Source organism: Mastigoproctus giganteus, unplaced genomic scaffold, assembly GCF_048544385.1.
Source record: "Mastigoproctus giganteus isolate SK-2022 unplaced genomic scaffold, ASM4854438v1 scaffold_15, whole genome shotgun sequence".
NCBI classification, from domain to species: domain Eukaryota; kingdom Metazoa; phylum Arthropoda; class Arachnida; order Uropygi; family Thelyphonidae; genus Mastigoproctus; species Mastigoproctus giganteus.
Window position 1 is genome coordinate 7,657,765 of NW_028328292.1, and position 13,995 is coordinate 7,671,759.

Consider the following 13,995-nt stretch of genomic DNA (forward strand, 5'->3'; position numbering starts at 1 on the left):
TATGTCACATGGTGCACATTGTGACATGGAGTTTATGATTGTTTATGATTCTACCACTGTGATGAACCATATTCTTAATTTCTGAAGATCATGTGACAGGGTTGGTTGGTCTATAGATGGTGTACTTCACATATCCTCAGAGAAAGAAATTGCATGGGGTGAGGTTTGGAGACCTGGGAGGTCCATTGTGAGAGAGAGAATCAGTAGTGATAGCAAATTCATCCAGTGGTGTAAAAGAGTTTCATTGAATTAATGGTACACTTTGCAATGAAAACGAGGTGGAGCACCATCCTGTTGGAAAATTAGTCATCTGAGTCTTCCTCTAACTGAAGAATTAAGATGACAGTTCGTAACAGCAGTAATAGCCATAAAGAGGAACATGCTGGAGAAGGTATAAGTATATGGAAATGGCAAAACTTGGAACTGATCGATAATAATCAATGTGTTCCAACATGGAGGTTCCCATGTTGAAAGTTTATAACTTTAATGTATGAAACTTTGAAAGTTTTTTGGCTAAGGTAAAAAAAGGCAGCACGGGAATAACAAGAAAAGTCAGATAACTTACGCAGAAAATTAGTTTCCTGACACCAGACTCTAGCGCTGCTTGCTCGGTAAACAGACAGTAGGTGTTATCGATCTGGAGCTGAAATCGAGAAGGATATATTGATTGACAGGTAGGCGTAGCAAACGATGAAATGATTGATGATGGGCGCAACAGATGACAAGCCACTGTGTAGTCATTGGTTGGCATTATAATGTGTATTTATGACTAAAGAACGGTGCATAATAGTTTTGTGACAAATAGTAAACAGGTAATAGTAGCAATGAATCTTTTAAAGATGGAAGAAATTTGTAAGGAAAATGTTGGTTGATTTTTTGATGAAAACTAAATTAATAAAAGTTTTGTTTCCTTTCATTTTTATGTTCTTCATTATGTTTTTTTCTTATTATTAAAAGGAAATTTTTGGAGTTCATGAGTGTTTTTACTATATTGTTGATTTAGGTTTGGTTACGAAAAAAGGAAAAGGTTTCTTTATTTTTCGTTATATTTCATAACCTGACCTTAAATTGTAGGTTAGGAAATAATAGAACAGGTTTCCTTATATTTTGTGACCTAACCTTAAACATTAGGTTAGGAAATAATAGGAAAAGAAAGAAAGATTCTTTCGATTCACTATATATATATATAAAATGTTAAGGTTAATAGAAAATTATTAGAAAAAGTAAATCAATCAAATAATAATACCGTCAGGGACCTAAGAAAACGCAAAAAAAAAAAAAAATAAATAAATATATATATATATTATCGCTTTTTACCGACAATCTAGATGACTTCAACTGGGGCCAACCACCCAGACTGAGGGCAAAAAACGACAAGAGGTTCTCTGTTTCTGTAATGATCAATATATGCTAAGTAATTTAAATCTAAACCAAATATGAACCAGTATACGCCAAATATAAATCGAATGTAAATAAAAAGCTAAGAAATTTTAGAATTATTAGAATCAAATGTGAGAAATATAAGTAAAATATAAATGTAAACATATATTAATCATCGTTGACCCGACAGAGAATGGAATTTAATGATTAAAATAAGATTAAATATATAATACATACTACATATTTACCGTATCTAGGACATATTTCTCACATTTGATTCTAATAATTCTAAAATTTCTTAACTTTTTATTTACATTCGATTTATATTTGGCCTATACTGGTTTATATTTGGTTTAGATTTAAATTACTTAGCATATATTGATCATTACAGAAACAGAGAACCTCTTGTCATTTTTTGCCTTCAGTCTGGGTGGTCGGCCCCAGTTGAAGTCATCTAGATTGTCGGTAAAAGCGATAATATTTATTTATTTATTTTTTTTATTTTTTTGCATTTTCTTAGTTCCCTGATGGTATTATTATTTGACTGATTTACTTTTTCTAATAATTTTCTATTATCCTTAACATTTTATAGACATTATGGGTGTATTGCATGATTGCTTGCAACTGCATTGACCCATAAATATTAGTTACAGTTACTGTCGTTTTGACTTTCTTTTTTATCACTAATATAATTATATATATATATATATATAGTGAATAGCTATTGAGGTGTTGATTGACGTTATGATACATGTGTTTCTGCACGAATGTCTTTAAAAATAAAAGTACAGTAATAAAAAATTAATATGTTGCTGACCTTTTTTCACCATTATGGAAAGCGTTCATTAGGGCAAGTTACCATTGAGGCAAGTAACCATTAGTGCTTCTGAGTGCTACTAAAGTAGTGATACTAAACCGTGTTATCATGTGTTGTGTTCACACACCAATCAGCACATCGTTTGCCACGCGTACCTGTCAATCAATATATTGTTCTCGACTTCTGCTCCAGACCGATAACACCTACCGTCTGTTTACGAAGCGAGCAGTGCTAGAGTGCCGTATCGGGAAACTTAATTTTCCGCGTAAGTTATCCGACATTTCTCGTCCTTCTCATGTTGCCTTTCTTTACCTTCACCAGTTTTGCCTAATGATTAGTGCATATTTCATGCTTGTAGGCTCACTGGTTACTTCACAATAAATATATTAAAGTGTATCATTCTTTTTTTCGAATTGCCCTGTATATATATATATATATATATATATCTTTACGAGTCTGGCCCAAAATCCTGACAGCCAAAATTCCAACGATTTTGGAACAATCCCGATGGCCAAAATCCTGACAGCCCAGAATCCCGATAGTATCTACTATATTGTAAAAATATATGAATATAATTCTGTGTATTTATTAGTTTTTTAGTAAGTAAAAATTTACCTTATTAGATTAATTTTGTAGAAAGAATATAAAAAATAACAAAAATTTTAATGACGAATACCTCTCTCAATTTGAAGATCATGTTTTCTGTTACAAAAACAAGAAGTTTTAAAATACGATCAGAAAATAAAAATTACTGAATTAATTTTACTTTATTATATTGCATTTAATTGGTAATTTTTCAAGTTGAATTTTCGTATTTGTATAGGGTGTTTGAGCAATAAATATGGGTATAGCATTGAAATGCTAAAGATAAAAAACTTGAAATAAGAATGCTTTCAGAATATGAAAATTTAGAGTAATGTATTTTGGCAGCTGTGTAACATTTGTCATAAATATCATTAGCATAACTAGAACTGTAATTATACAGGTATTTGTTATTAGCTGCACTTTTACAAATTTCTTTGACAAGTACATTAGGCATGACCATGGGTGCCGGCAGGATATTTTGAAAGGGGTATCTGGAAAAAATATCCCATTTTCTTATTATTATTATAATAATAAAAAGAAATAAATGGGATTTCGTGTTAAAGATTCTTCAGTGGGAGAGGAAAGAATTTCTATTTACAACAAAAGTAAATATTCAACACCTATCATGTGCTCAATATTGGATTGGATTGGATTATATCAATTATATACAATACATGCACCCGTGGGTAATGAAAACTATCAAATTCTTCCTTTAGTTTATGTGTTGATGTCGAATAAGAGTGAAGAAAATTATAAACGTTTGTTTCAAGATCAAGATATGATTGACTTTGCCAAAGAAAATTGAATTGAGACCACAGGCCATATTAACTGATCTGGAATTAGCTGCAACAAATGCCTCCAAAGGTGAGTTCCTTAATGTGTCTAATAAGGTCTGTTTTTTCCACCCCTGGGACAAGGTGTTTGGAGAAAAATCAAGCAAGTGGACTGTCATATCAGTACAGCACCGATGAAGAATTTAGTTTGCTGCTTCGACATTTGTGTGCCTTGGCATTTATTCATTCTGGTGAGATACCACAAGCATTTAATGTCCTGAAGCCATATTCACCGAGGGAAGCTAGTAATATGATACAGTAGTTTGAAGACATTTATATATTTGGGAGAATTAGGTGGTATATGCGTAATGATATGGTAATTCACGCTCCACCATTATTTCCATCAACATTACGGTCCGTATACGATTCCATTCAACTGGGAATTCCATGCACCCAAAACAGTGTTGAGGCTTGGCATAGAAGATGGGAGTGTATAATTGGACGAGCACATATTGGCATATATAGGATCATTGAGGAATTTCAGAAAGAACAGCAGCAGGTCAATAACCAGGCTGAATGCATACTTCGTGGTGAATCTTATCCAAAACGCAAGAAGGCGACAGTCGATAGAGAAATGAGAATAATGACATTTGTGAAAATAGATCTGTGATGGATTACCTTTGTGGTATTGCACACAATGTATCTTTATAAATATTATTTTATTTTATGCATACAGTCTGACTTCTCTTTAATTGATTTCCCCTTTGTCATTACATTGAAAATAGTTTCCGTATAACAAAGAAAATTTCCATATAATGAACTGATTTTGAGAGACCTGGGTACACATTGTTTGCACCTCTGGCCTTTAGGCAAAAAGCTGATGATGTAGAAAGCACGAATTAATAGCTAAAAGGATTAAGCATTAATCCCTTTACCTTTTAATAGCTAAAGGCTTTAATTTCACGAATTAAGAGCTAAAACATTTTACAATTTCATGGTGCCTGTAAAACCCTGCAGGAGGAAACTGGCCAACCAAGACATGGGATAGAAAAAGATGGAAGTTTGGGAGAGTCCTTTGCCCAGCAGTGGGTCAGCAATGGCTAAAAAAGAAGTAAAACCTATACAACTTATACACTACTATGCTGAGAAGTCCCGCTGGTCAGCTGTTTGCAGCCATTGGCAAAGATTAAGGCATATTCCTGACGCTGGCATTGGCTCTGGTCAACCTATTTTCTACCTTAAGCATCCTGTCAGAGAATTAGGAGAGAGTGATTTTCCTTTATCTCGGAAATTCATCTGTTGTTTCAAAGAAATGAGTTATCCACACTTTCACTAAATTTCACCTGTCTCTGTTTATATGGTAGCTACAAGTGGTCCCTAATTTCAGCTTTGTTTTAACTGCTGTGCAAGTAACGTTACAGTGTCTAAGAGAAAATCCTTGAGTATAGTGTGAAAAGTTGAAGTGCTCAGTAGTGTAGACTGCGGCGTCAAAAAAAAAGAGATCGCTTTAAAATTTGATGTCCCTGCCAGTAGTGTGTCAACCATTCTAAAAAACCCTGTTTCAATTCTCAAACTGTTTGAGGAAATGGGACCCAGTCAGAATTGTGTGAAATTAGGCCTTTGGGAAGATGTAGATGAAGCAGTTTTTAAATGGATGAAGTTGATTCTAGAGCAGAACATGCCGATATCAGGGCTATTAAGAAAAGAAAAAGCTATGGCATACGCATCTTTTCTGGAGTACAAAACATTCTGAGCCAGTTCTGGTTGGCTGGACAAATTTAAAGAGCATCGTGGGTTACTCAAAAAAGTTATTTCTGACGAAAGTGGAGTTGCAATCGAAGAAGATTATACCCATTGGAAAGAAACAGTTTTGAAAAAAAATTAAGGTGGACTACGAGTCCAAAGACATATTCAACGTTGATGAAACATGTCTATTTTTAAATTTTGCCAAACAAGACACTGACTTTTAAAGGTGATAAATGTTTAGGTGGTAAAAATAATGAGGAGAGAATTACACTCTTGGTTGGAAATATGGCTGGTAATAGGCAAAAGTAAATGATCCCAGTGTTTCAAAGGAGTAAAGTCGTTAGAGTTGGACTACAATAACAACAAAAAACCTTGAATGACAAGCGAAATTTTTGAGCAGTGGATTTTAAATTTCGATAGAAAGATGACAAAAGAAAACAGAAATATCACATTGATTGTCAACAATTGCCCTACCCGCCTTCACTCGGTAATTTTGAAACTTGTAAGTGTGAAGCTTGTTTTCTCCTGAATAATTTGTCTTAACTGCAGCCAATGGACTAAGGCATGGAGGAGAAACTGTTGAAGATAAACACAAGAAAGGCACCCGGGGTGGATGGGATCTATCCAGTTATATTAAAGGAGGCAGCAAAGGAAGTAAGCAAACCCTTAGCCATAATTATGAGAGTTTCCTTGGACTCAGGGGAGGTACCCATAGACTGGAAATGTGCAAATGTGACCCCAATTCACAAAGGAGGATCAAAGGCTGACACAAGTAATTATAGACCTGTGAGCCTAACTTCTGTTCCAGGAAAAGTAATGGAGGCACTGGTTAAAGAAGCACTGCAGGATCATTTAGACAAGACTTCAGTTATAGCTCAGACACAGCATGGTTTTGTTAAGGGGAAGTCTTGCCTGACCAACTTGATTGGATACTATGATGCAGTCACAAAAGAACTGGATGCAGGGAATAACTTTGATATTATATACTTGGATCTTAGAAAGGCTTTTGATACTGTTGCACATGGAAGACTGCTACACAAATTGGAGCAGTGTGACATTGGAGACAAATTGCTGCTATGGATAAAGGGGTGGTTGAGGGGGAGAAGACAGAGAGTGGTAATCAATGGACACTGCTCATCGTGGACTGATGTTATTAGTGGAGTCCCTCAGGGCTCAGTGTTGGGTCCATTATTGTTTTCTGTATTTATAAATGATATTGATGATGGTATATCGGGCTTAATGTCCAAGTTTGCAGACGATACAAAGGTTGGCAGGGTTGTCAAGGACACTACTGACACTATGCTGCTGCAACAGGATCTGGAAAGGTTGAGCAGATGGGCTGAGAGGTGGCAAATGAAGTTTAACATTGACAAATGTAAAGTACTAACATGGGAAACAGCAACCCCAGAGCAATGTATCAACTCTGTGGTACTACACTGACAGTGGTAGAGAATGAAAGGGACTTGGGGGTGGTTGTGCAGGCAGATATGAAGTTCTCTGAGCAGTGCAGACGGGCTGCAAGAGTAGCTCATGGAGTATTGTCAATGATATACAGGAATTTTTCCAGCAGGGATAAGGAGGGATTATTCCATTGTATAAGGCGATGGTCAGACCACACCTAGAGTACTGTATACAGGTCTGGAGGCCTCATTTCAAGAAGGATGTAGAGCTGCTGGAACGAGTACAGAGAAGGGCAACAAGATTAGTGAATGGAACAAAGGGGTGCTCTTACGAAGAAAGGCTTAAGTTTTGCAAATTACAGTGTCTGGAGACTAGGCACTAGCGAGGTGATCTGATAGAGGTGTATAAAGCCTTGAATGGTTTAAGCATGCTCAATGCTGATGGGATTCTTCCTCTAGCTCAGAAAAATCACCTGAGAAGGCATAAATTCAAATTGAGGAAAGACAGATGTAGGATAGACGTGCGGAAATTTGCCTTTAGCCAGCGGGTGGTTGGTTGGTGGAGCAGACTTCCATCCTTTGTGGTGGAGGTTGATAGCCTAAATAAGTTTAAGGCTCAGCTGGACAGGTAATTTGAACCAACAGAGGGGTGAAGTGGAAGTGGGTTTTTTTTTTTTTTTTTGGCTGATGCTGCATAAGCTTGCTTTCTTGCATCAAATGCCTCTACTAATGCTAATGCATTATCAAGAATTTGAAAATGCACTACTGAAGGCCCATACTGAAAAAAATTATACTGAGAATAGAAACCAGCCAACCTATAGATTCTGTTATATATTTGTGGATGCACATATCAGAGTTGGCGAAAGTGTGGAGTCAAGATGTGATGGAAACAACGATTAAGAATTGCTTCGCAAAAGAAGATTTTGCTAATTAACAGAGATGAGAGGGATGAACTATTAGAAGACATTGAGCAATCTTGGGAACAGTTCCAAGTGAGGTTTGATCAGTGGAGAAATTGTTCTCAATGAATTTTTAGGAGTCGATAATGTTGTAGTAGCTGAATATCCAAGTGACTCCAACATTTTGGAGAGTATTTAAAGAACTAGTAAAAATATCGATGATGAGTTGGATGAAAATGAGGGCAACATTAAACCCTCCAAACACATATTGGCAGCGTTTGAAACTTTGCATTGAGGCCTTCAGTGGAAAGAAAATGTAACACAAAATATATCCTAGTGTTTAAAGTTTAAATAAATGTGAACATTTTTATGAATGGTGTACAGTAGAATCCAGTGTACAACAAAAAATAACCAAATATTTTAGACATAATTCTTAAAAGTGTACTAATAAATTGTGGGCATCATGTAAGTAGTCATTTCTTAATATGTATGTATTAATAAATTGTTTTAAAATGTTAGAACATTTATTCATTCCCACTTCTTTCTTATCTTTTACTGTATTTGCAGTATTTTTCATTGTTGAAAAGGTCATATTTTTTTATAACAAAATTTCTGTATAACGAATTTTTTCAAGGAAACGATTAATTTCATTATATAGAGGTCTGACTGTATATATATATATATATATATAAAATGTGTGGTTTGTAACATAAATAAAGTGTCTGTGAAAATGGAAATGAAAAATACACAAAGTGCCTAAACTAAGAGAAGTTTAAGGAATAGTAGAAACTGGAAGTGAAGTAGTGGTGAAAAAGTGAAAGAATTTGAAAAACCTTTGGAGCATTAGACATATGATAACTTTTGTTATTTTACTTTTTCTGCTTATTTTGCTTCTTAACAGTTTAATATTACTAGTGTGTGTGTGTGTGTGTGTGTGTGTGTGTGTGTGTGTGTGTTCATTCATTAATATGACAAAATATTAACATTATCATATACTGTTTGCATAACTGCAATGTACATTTTCCATGTGTTCAAATAAAATTTTAATGTTTTTAGCGGCCATTTTGATTACCTAAAAAACATTTTTTATCATAAACAGTTTCTGAGATATGGACTTTAACTTTGTATTTTTTTTAAATACAAAGTTGTCGGGATTTTGGGCGGCACCATATCTTTACACTGTCCAGTCCGAACATTATGACCACCCCTGTGGTTTAGCAATCAGCCATTCCTCCTCACCTGGTATGTCATGGTGAGAATCTATAAATGTGGTATTTCAGGTTCATGGTATGTAGTCCAGAATACACTGATCAATATGGACAAGGAATGTAATCTGTTGGACTTGGAAAAAGGGTTGATTGTCTGGTACAAGTTTAAGGGGCAGTGTCATGGAAGCTGCAGATCTTGTGATCTGTTTGCAGAGTGCTGAGTTAAGGTGTTCGAAGAGTGGATGGATGTGGACAAAGTGGTCACTGGACCAATGGTGTGTACCTAATGCCTCATTGAATGTTGTGGTGAATAGGGCTGTTCCACTTTGATTGAGCTGATAGAGAAAAATGGTGAAATGACTGACCATGGACTTTAAACAGGGGATGACCAGCAGTGTTTCCAAGACCATAATCCAATGAACCCTCTGCTGTATGGACTGAAAAAGTAAGCATCTGGTCAAGTAACCATGCTTGCAGCCACCCATCACTAACAATGCCTTAAATTTTCATCTGAACAGCATCATTGGATCATTGATGACTGTTAAAAAGTTGCCTTTTCCAATGAATCACATTTCTTGCTATGCCATGTGGGCAGTAGATGGAGGATATGGTGACAAACTGTGGAGCGGAATCACAGGCTACCATATCTCCAATGGTCCAGCAGAAACAGCAGGTGGCAGCAGTATTTTGGTATAGGGGATATTTTCCTGGGAATTTTTTGGAACCCTCATACCTCTAGACTGCCTCTGAATGCAAAAAACTACCTATTCATTGTAGCAGATTAGATACACTCCTTCGTGGTGACTGTCTTCTCAGATAGCACAGTGTGTTCTAGCAGGATAATGTGCCTTGCCACATTGCTGGTGTTGTTCAATAATGGTTCGCTAAACACGAAAGTAACTTCCAGGTGCTACCTTGGCTGCCAAGTTTACCAGATATAAAGCCCATAGAACGTATCTGAGATTATGTGGATGGATCGACAAATCCAGGATTTGGATCCTCTACAATGGACTTTCGCAGATCTACAGGACATAATCCTGGCAACATGGTGCAGCATACTTCCTGCAATGTTCAAAGGCCTTATAGAGTCCATGCCTCACTTTGTGGCCACAGTACTGGTGGAAAGAGGAGGACATACCCACTATTAGGTAGGTGGTCATCATTTTTGATTGAACAGTGTATATATACTGGTATATGTTAAAATTATTTATTCTTGTCACAAGCAAATTCTGTAACTTGCTTGCAACAAGATACTGAAGATCAAATCTACAAATAAGTTTCATTGAACTAAAGTATTTTATTTTGAAACTGTGCTCTGCTGTTAAACTGAATATGTTGTGTAAAATTCAGTTAATATCTCTGTATGATAATATATATATTAGTAATACACTGGTATCCAAAAGTTAAGTTACAACTATCATCATTGAAACTTCTTATACCAAGTGGGTGTGCAGGTTACTATGATAGTATAAATCATTTTTTCTGAACTGCCAGTGTTCCAACCAAGAATCATCAATTTTTAACTGATATTTGTCAATTTGCAGGCCTATATAATCATAAATAATAAATTTTATACAAATAAAATAACTATATTTATAATGACTATTCAATATTCAACTTAATCCACAAATACAAAATGTAATCCAAAAATGATACCCTCATATAACATGCATAAAATTTCATGATGTTAAAAAAACTTAAGTATTTCATTGCAGCTCTAGTATTCTCATAGAAAGGCATACTCTTACATAAAGATTTTACATACTAATTCTGTTTTTACACCTTTTTTTTTATTAAGCAATGCAGTCACAGCGGCATTCTAAAAATAAAAATTATAAAACAATCTTACTCGAAATCACATTTTAATGACTATAGAACTGTGCGATGACATAGTTCTATAGTCATTAAAAGTTCCAGATTCCAACACTAATAGTGTAAAGCACTTGAAGAGTAAGTTTAGCCTTACAACATTCATCAACACAAGTTTGCAAGTCCAGAGGTGTGAACAATGCATACCCAGGTCTCTCGAAATCAGTTCGTTATATGGAAATTTTCTTCATTATACAGAAACTATTTTCAATGTACTGGCCAAGGGGAAATCAAAAAAGTTCACTACATAGAAAAATTCGCTATATGGAAGTTCGTTCAAGAGATGTCCGACTGTATTTTCAAATTTGAATGTTTATGGAGAGCAAGGTTTCTCAAACTGGAATGTGGAATATAGTAAGCTGTTATTAGCAGAATTGTGGGAAAGACTTGCAGTCAGCCGAAGAAGGTTATTAATACACAAGAAAAACTGAGGGGAGAAAGAACAACCCTAGGGAGCACTAGTATTAGTTGAGGAGTTAGGTGACAGACCATCCATAACAGTGTCACAATGTTGTTACTGCTTCATTAAACATTTCCCGCATTTGTGCCAGATGGATTCTGTGTGACTTTACAGAAGAGCAAAAACAAAAGTTGAAATTTATCAACAGTTTTTGATACAAATAGTGATTCAGTGGGGGAGGGGACTGTATTTTTTAAATGTGTACACCACTTGAATACAGCTGATATTTGAATGCATTTGTTCCATAGGCTTCTTGAATCATCTCCTGTTGTTGTCTACTCTTCTTGTTGTAGATTTGGTTCTTCTGTTAATGCGTTTGTTTCCTACAGTAATAATGGTATTTAAGCAGGAAAATATATTGTACCACCAGATAAGAAATGTTGGAAATGGTCCAAGATTCAGAACGCTTCAACCTTTCTTTCTTGGCCATCTTAATTCTTAAGATTCCAATAAATATCAATCCTAATTCCTAATATTCAGACAAATATTAATTGAAACTTTTTCAGTTGTTAGAGAGTGTATATATCTGAAAATAAACAATCAGTGATCAATATATGTTGGCTATATCTAAATAATAATTGATTCATGCATTCCATGAAAGTTTTTACATTCTCTTTAGCCTTTCTGTCTATTTGATTTTCCTGTTTTATATAGGTTTTCAAACTTTGGGAGCAAGTAATAAATGGACCACTTCCTGCATGTCTTCAGAATCAGTCTCAGCCAACTCTTAGAGCTGTTGGTTGTGACTGTCTTTCCACTCTCACATCAGATCTATTTATAAAACTAAAGGTAAGTAAAAAAATTGTATTATGCATGCACTATCCTACCAAAAGTCATGGGACACTTATAGCTATAAACAAAACATCAATTTATTCAAAGAAATTAATAGCATGTTGCTCCTCCTCTTTGGTAGTAATCAATGCTTCAGTGCATTATAACCTTTGATAGAAAGCTGGTGGTTATTTCTCTACTTCTTTAAAGTATTTGTGAGTTCCAGTGTCAAATTGGAATGCAGAATTAAGACAAAATCATCTTGACTTTGCTCTAATTCCACATTTAGTTCAGTCTAAAGATGTTTGGTTGGGTTGAGGTTGGATCTTTGTGGTGATTACTACAATATTTCAATCCTATTTTCTTTAAACCACATGTTCACAATCCTAGATCACTTTTATAGGCCAAAATATTTACATATGTTGTTGTCCCTTACAATTTCCTGCACAGTCTTCTGGCTTTTATTAGAATAGTGCATTTATATTTATTAGTTGAGGAATTTTTAGCCATTTTTATATTTTTCTCTGTTTTTAATGTTATCAATTATGTGATATGTGTATAATATTTATACACATATTATAAATGTGCGTAATATTTGTACACATATTATAAAAATGTGAGATAATAAAAATAAATAATGTTAACTTTTAAAACTAATTTTTTTCTCATTTTTTCTGCATGTTACGAAAATTAATTTACATAACATTCAGAAAAAATGGAATATGCATACCGATAGTTGGCATCCACTACATTAGTGTACATATTGTGTGTGCATGCACATGTATGTTCTTATTCATGACTAGTATTAGTCATGAATGAGAACTATTCAGTATTGAATAGCATCACAGAAATTTGTGTAAATATTGTAAAGATACTTTTGTGCTAAGATACTCTTTTTTCCAAGCTGAATACAAACTACAACTGTTTTCAGTGACGTAATGTTTAATTTCGTGGTTGATTTTTTCCTCTATTATTGGGCTGCTATTTTGTCATGTTCTAGTAATGCCTGTGTCAGAGAAAGAGTTGCGGTGTCCATTTATACTCCATCTTCTGAAGGCAAAACTGCACCAATTTTGAAAAGTGCTATTTGGCTGTTTAAGTGTAGACTCTTTAAAATCTGGTACTCTCAGGGATGGAGATATGGTGGATTTTGAAATTTTCCAGATTTTAGTGAGGTATACCTAGTGGTTAAGTAGTTTTAGAGAATCAAATTCTAATGAATATTAATTACTAACAGCTAAACTTATTTACATTTGGAAACATTCATAATGATTAAAAGGTAGTGCTAATGCTTAAAATGTAGTGTTTTCTTATTAAAAAGATTATGAAGCACCAGGAATTCAGCTGCATAATTCACATAAAATGTCACAATTAGATGATATAATAAATCAAATATTTGAAGACTTTAAAGGAAAATCACAGTTTCGATCTGATGAATTGGGGGCAGGGGGTTATTAGATCTAGTGGTTAAAAATATAAAAAAAGAAGCAAAGTGCAGCCATTATCAACCCACTGCAGGATGGAAGCCTCCTCAACAATTCATGCTGAGAAGGCTTCCGTAGCCAACTGGGCAGGAGCGGGAGTGCAGTAGCACATGCTCTTTGAGTAGACCAGGGTTCAAGCCCCTGACTGCTGAATACAGTCGATCTGCCAACCCGCACTGGACCAGTGTGGCAGATTATGGTCCATTTCCCTCAGCATGAATAAAAATATAAATGGTAGTTCAATTTTTTAAATGTAAATAAATTACAATAAACGAAGTCACAGAATATTGTCATGTACTGTAATGTATTGTAATGTTAATTTTAAGTGCATACCTAGTACACTAGCAGAAAGAATATCAATGAATACATCTTGGAGAAAAAATGCTTTGCATTAGAGAAAAAGAAAAAAATTAACTATTCTTAAGCAATGATTATAACAAGGTAATTTATAGGAAATTTTGATTTTATGTGCAAGAAATTCAATTAATTTCTCACACATAACAAAGATCACAAAGTTTTATTTTGGCTGCCATTATAAATATAGCAAAGGGGGAAACAAGCAGGTGGCTCAGAGTCATTCACAAAGCCTTCTTTTCCATAGCA

The 13,995-nt window shown here is 34.8% G+C and overlaps 1 protein-coding gene across 1 annotated transcript in view; it reads left to right on the forward strand.

Moving 5' to 3' along the window:
- LOC150074936 (HEAT repeat-containing protein 6) overlaps positions 1–13,995 on the forward strand; it is a 314,697-nt gene that overhangs the window by 222,508 nt on the left and 78,194 nt on the right. Inside the window, exon 17 of the mRNA XM_090389386.1 lies at positions 11,792–11,926. Coding sequence (XP_090245512.1) covers positions 11,792–11,926 — 135 coding nt within the window. The remainder of the gene's footprint in view (positions 1–11,791; positions 11,927–13,995) is intronic.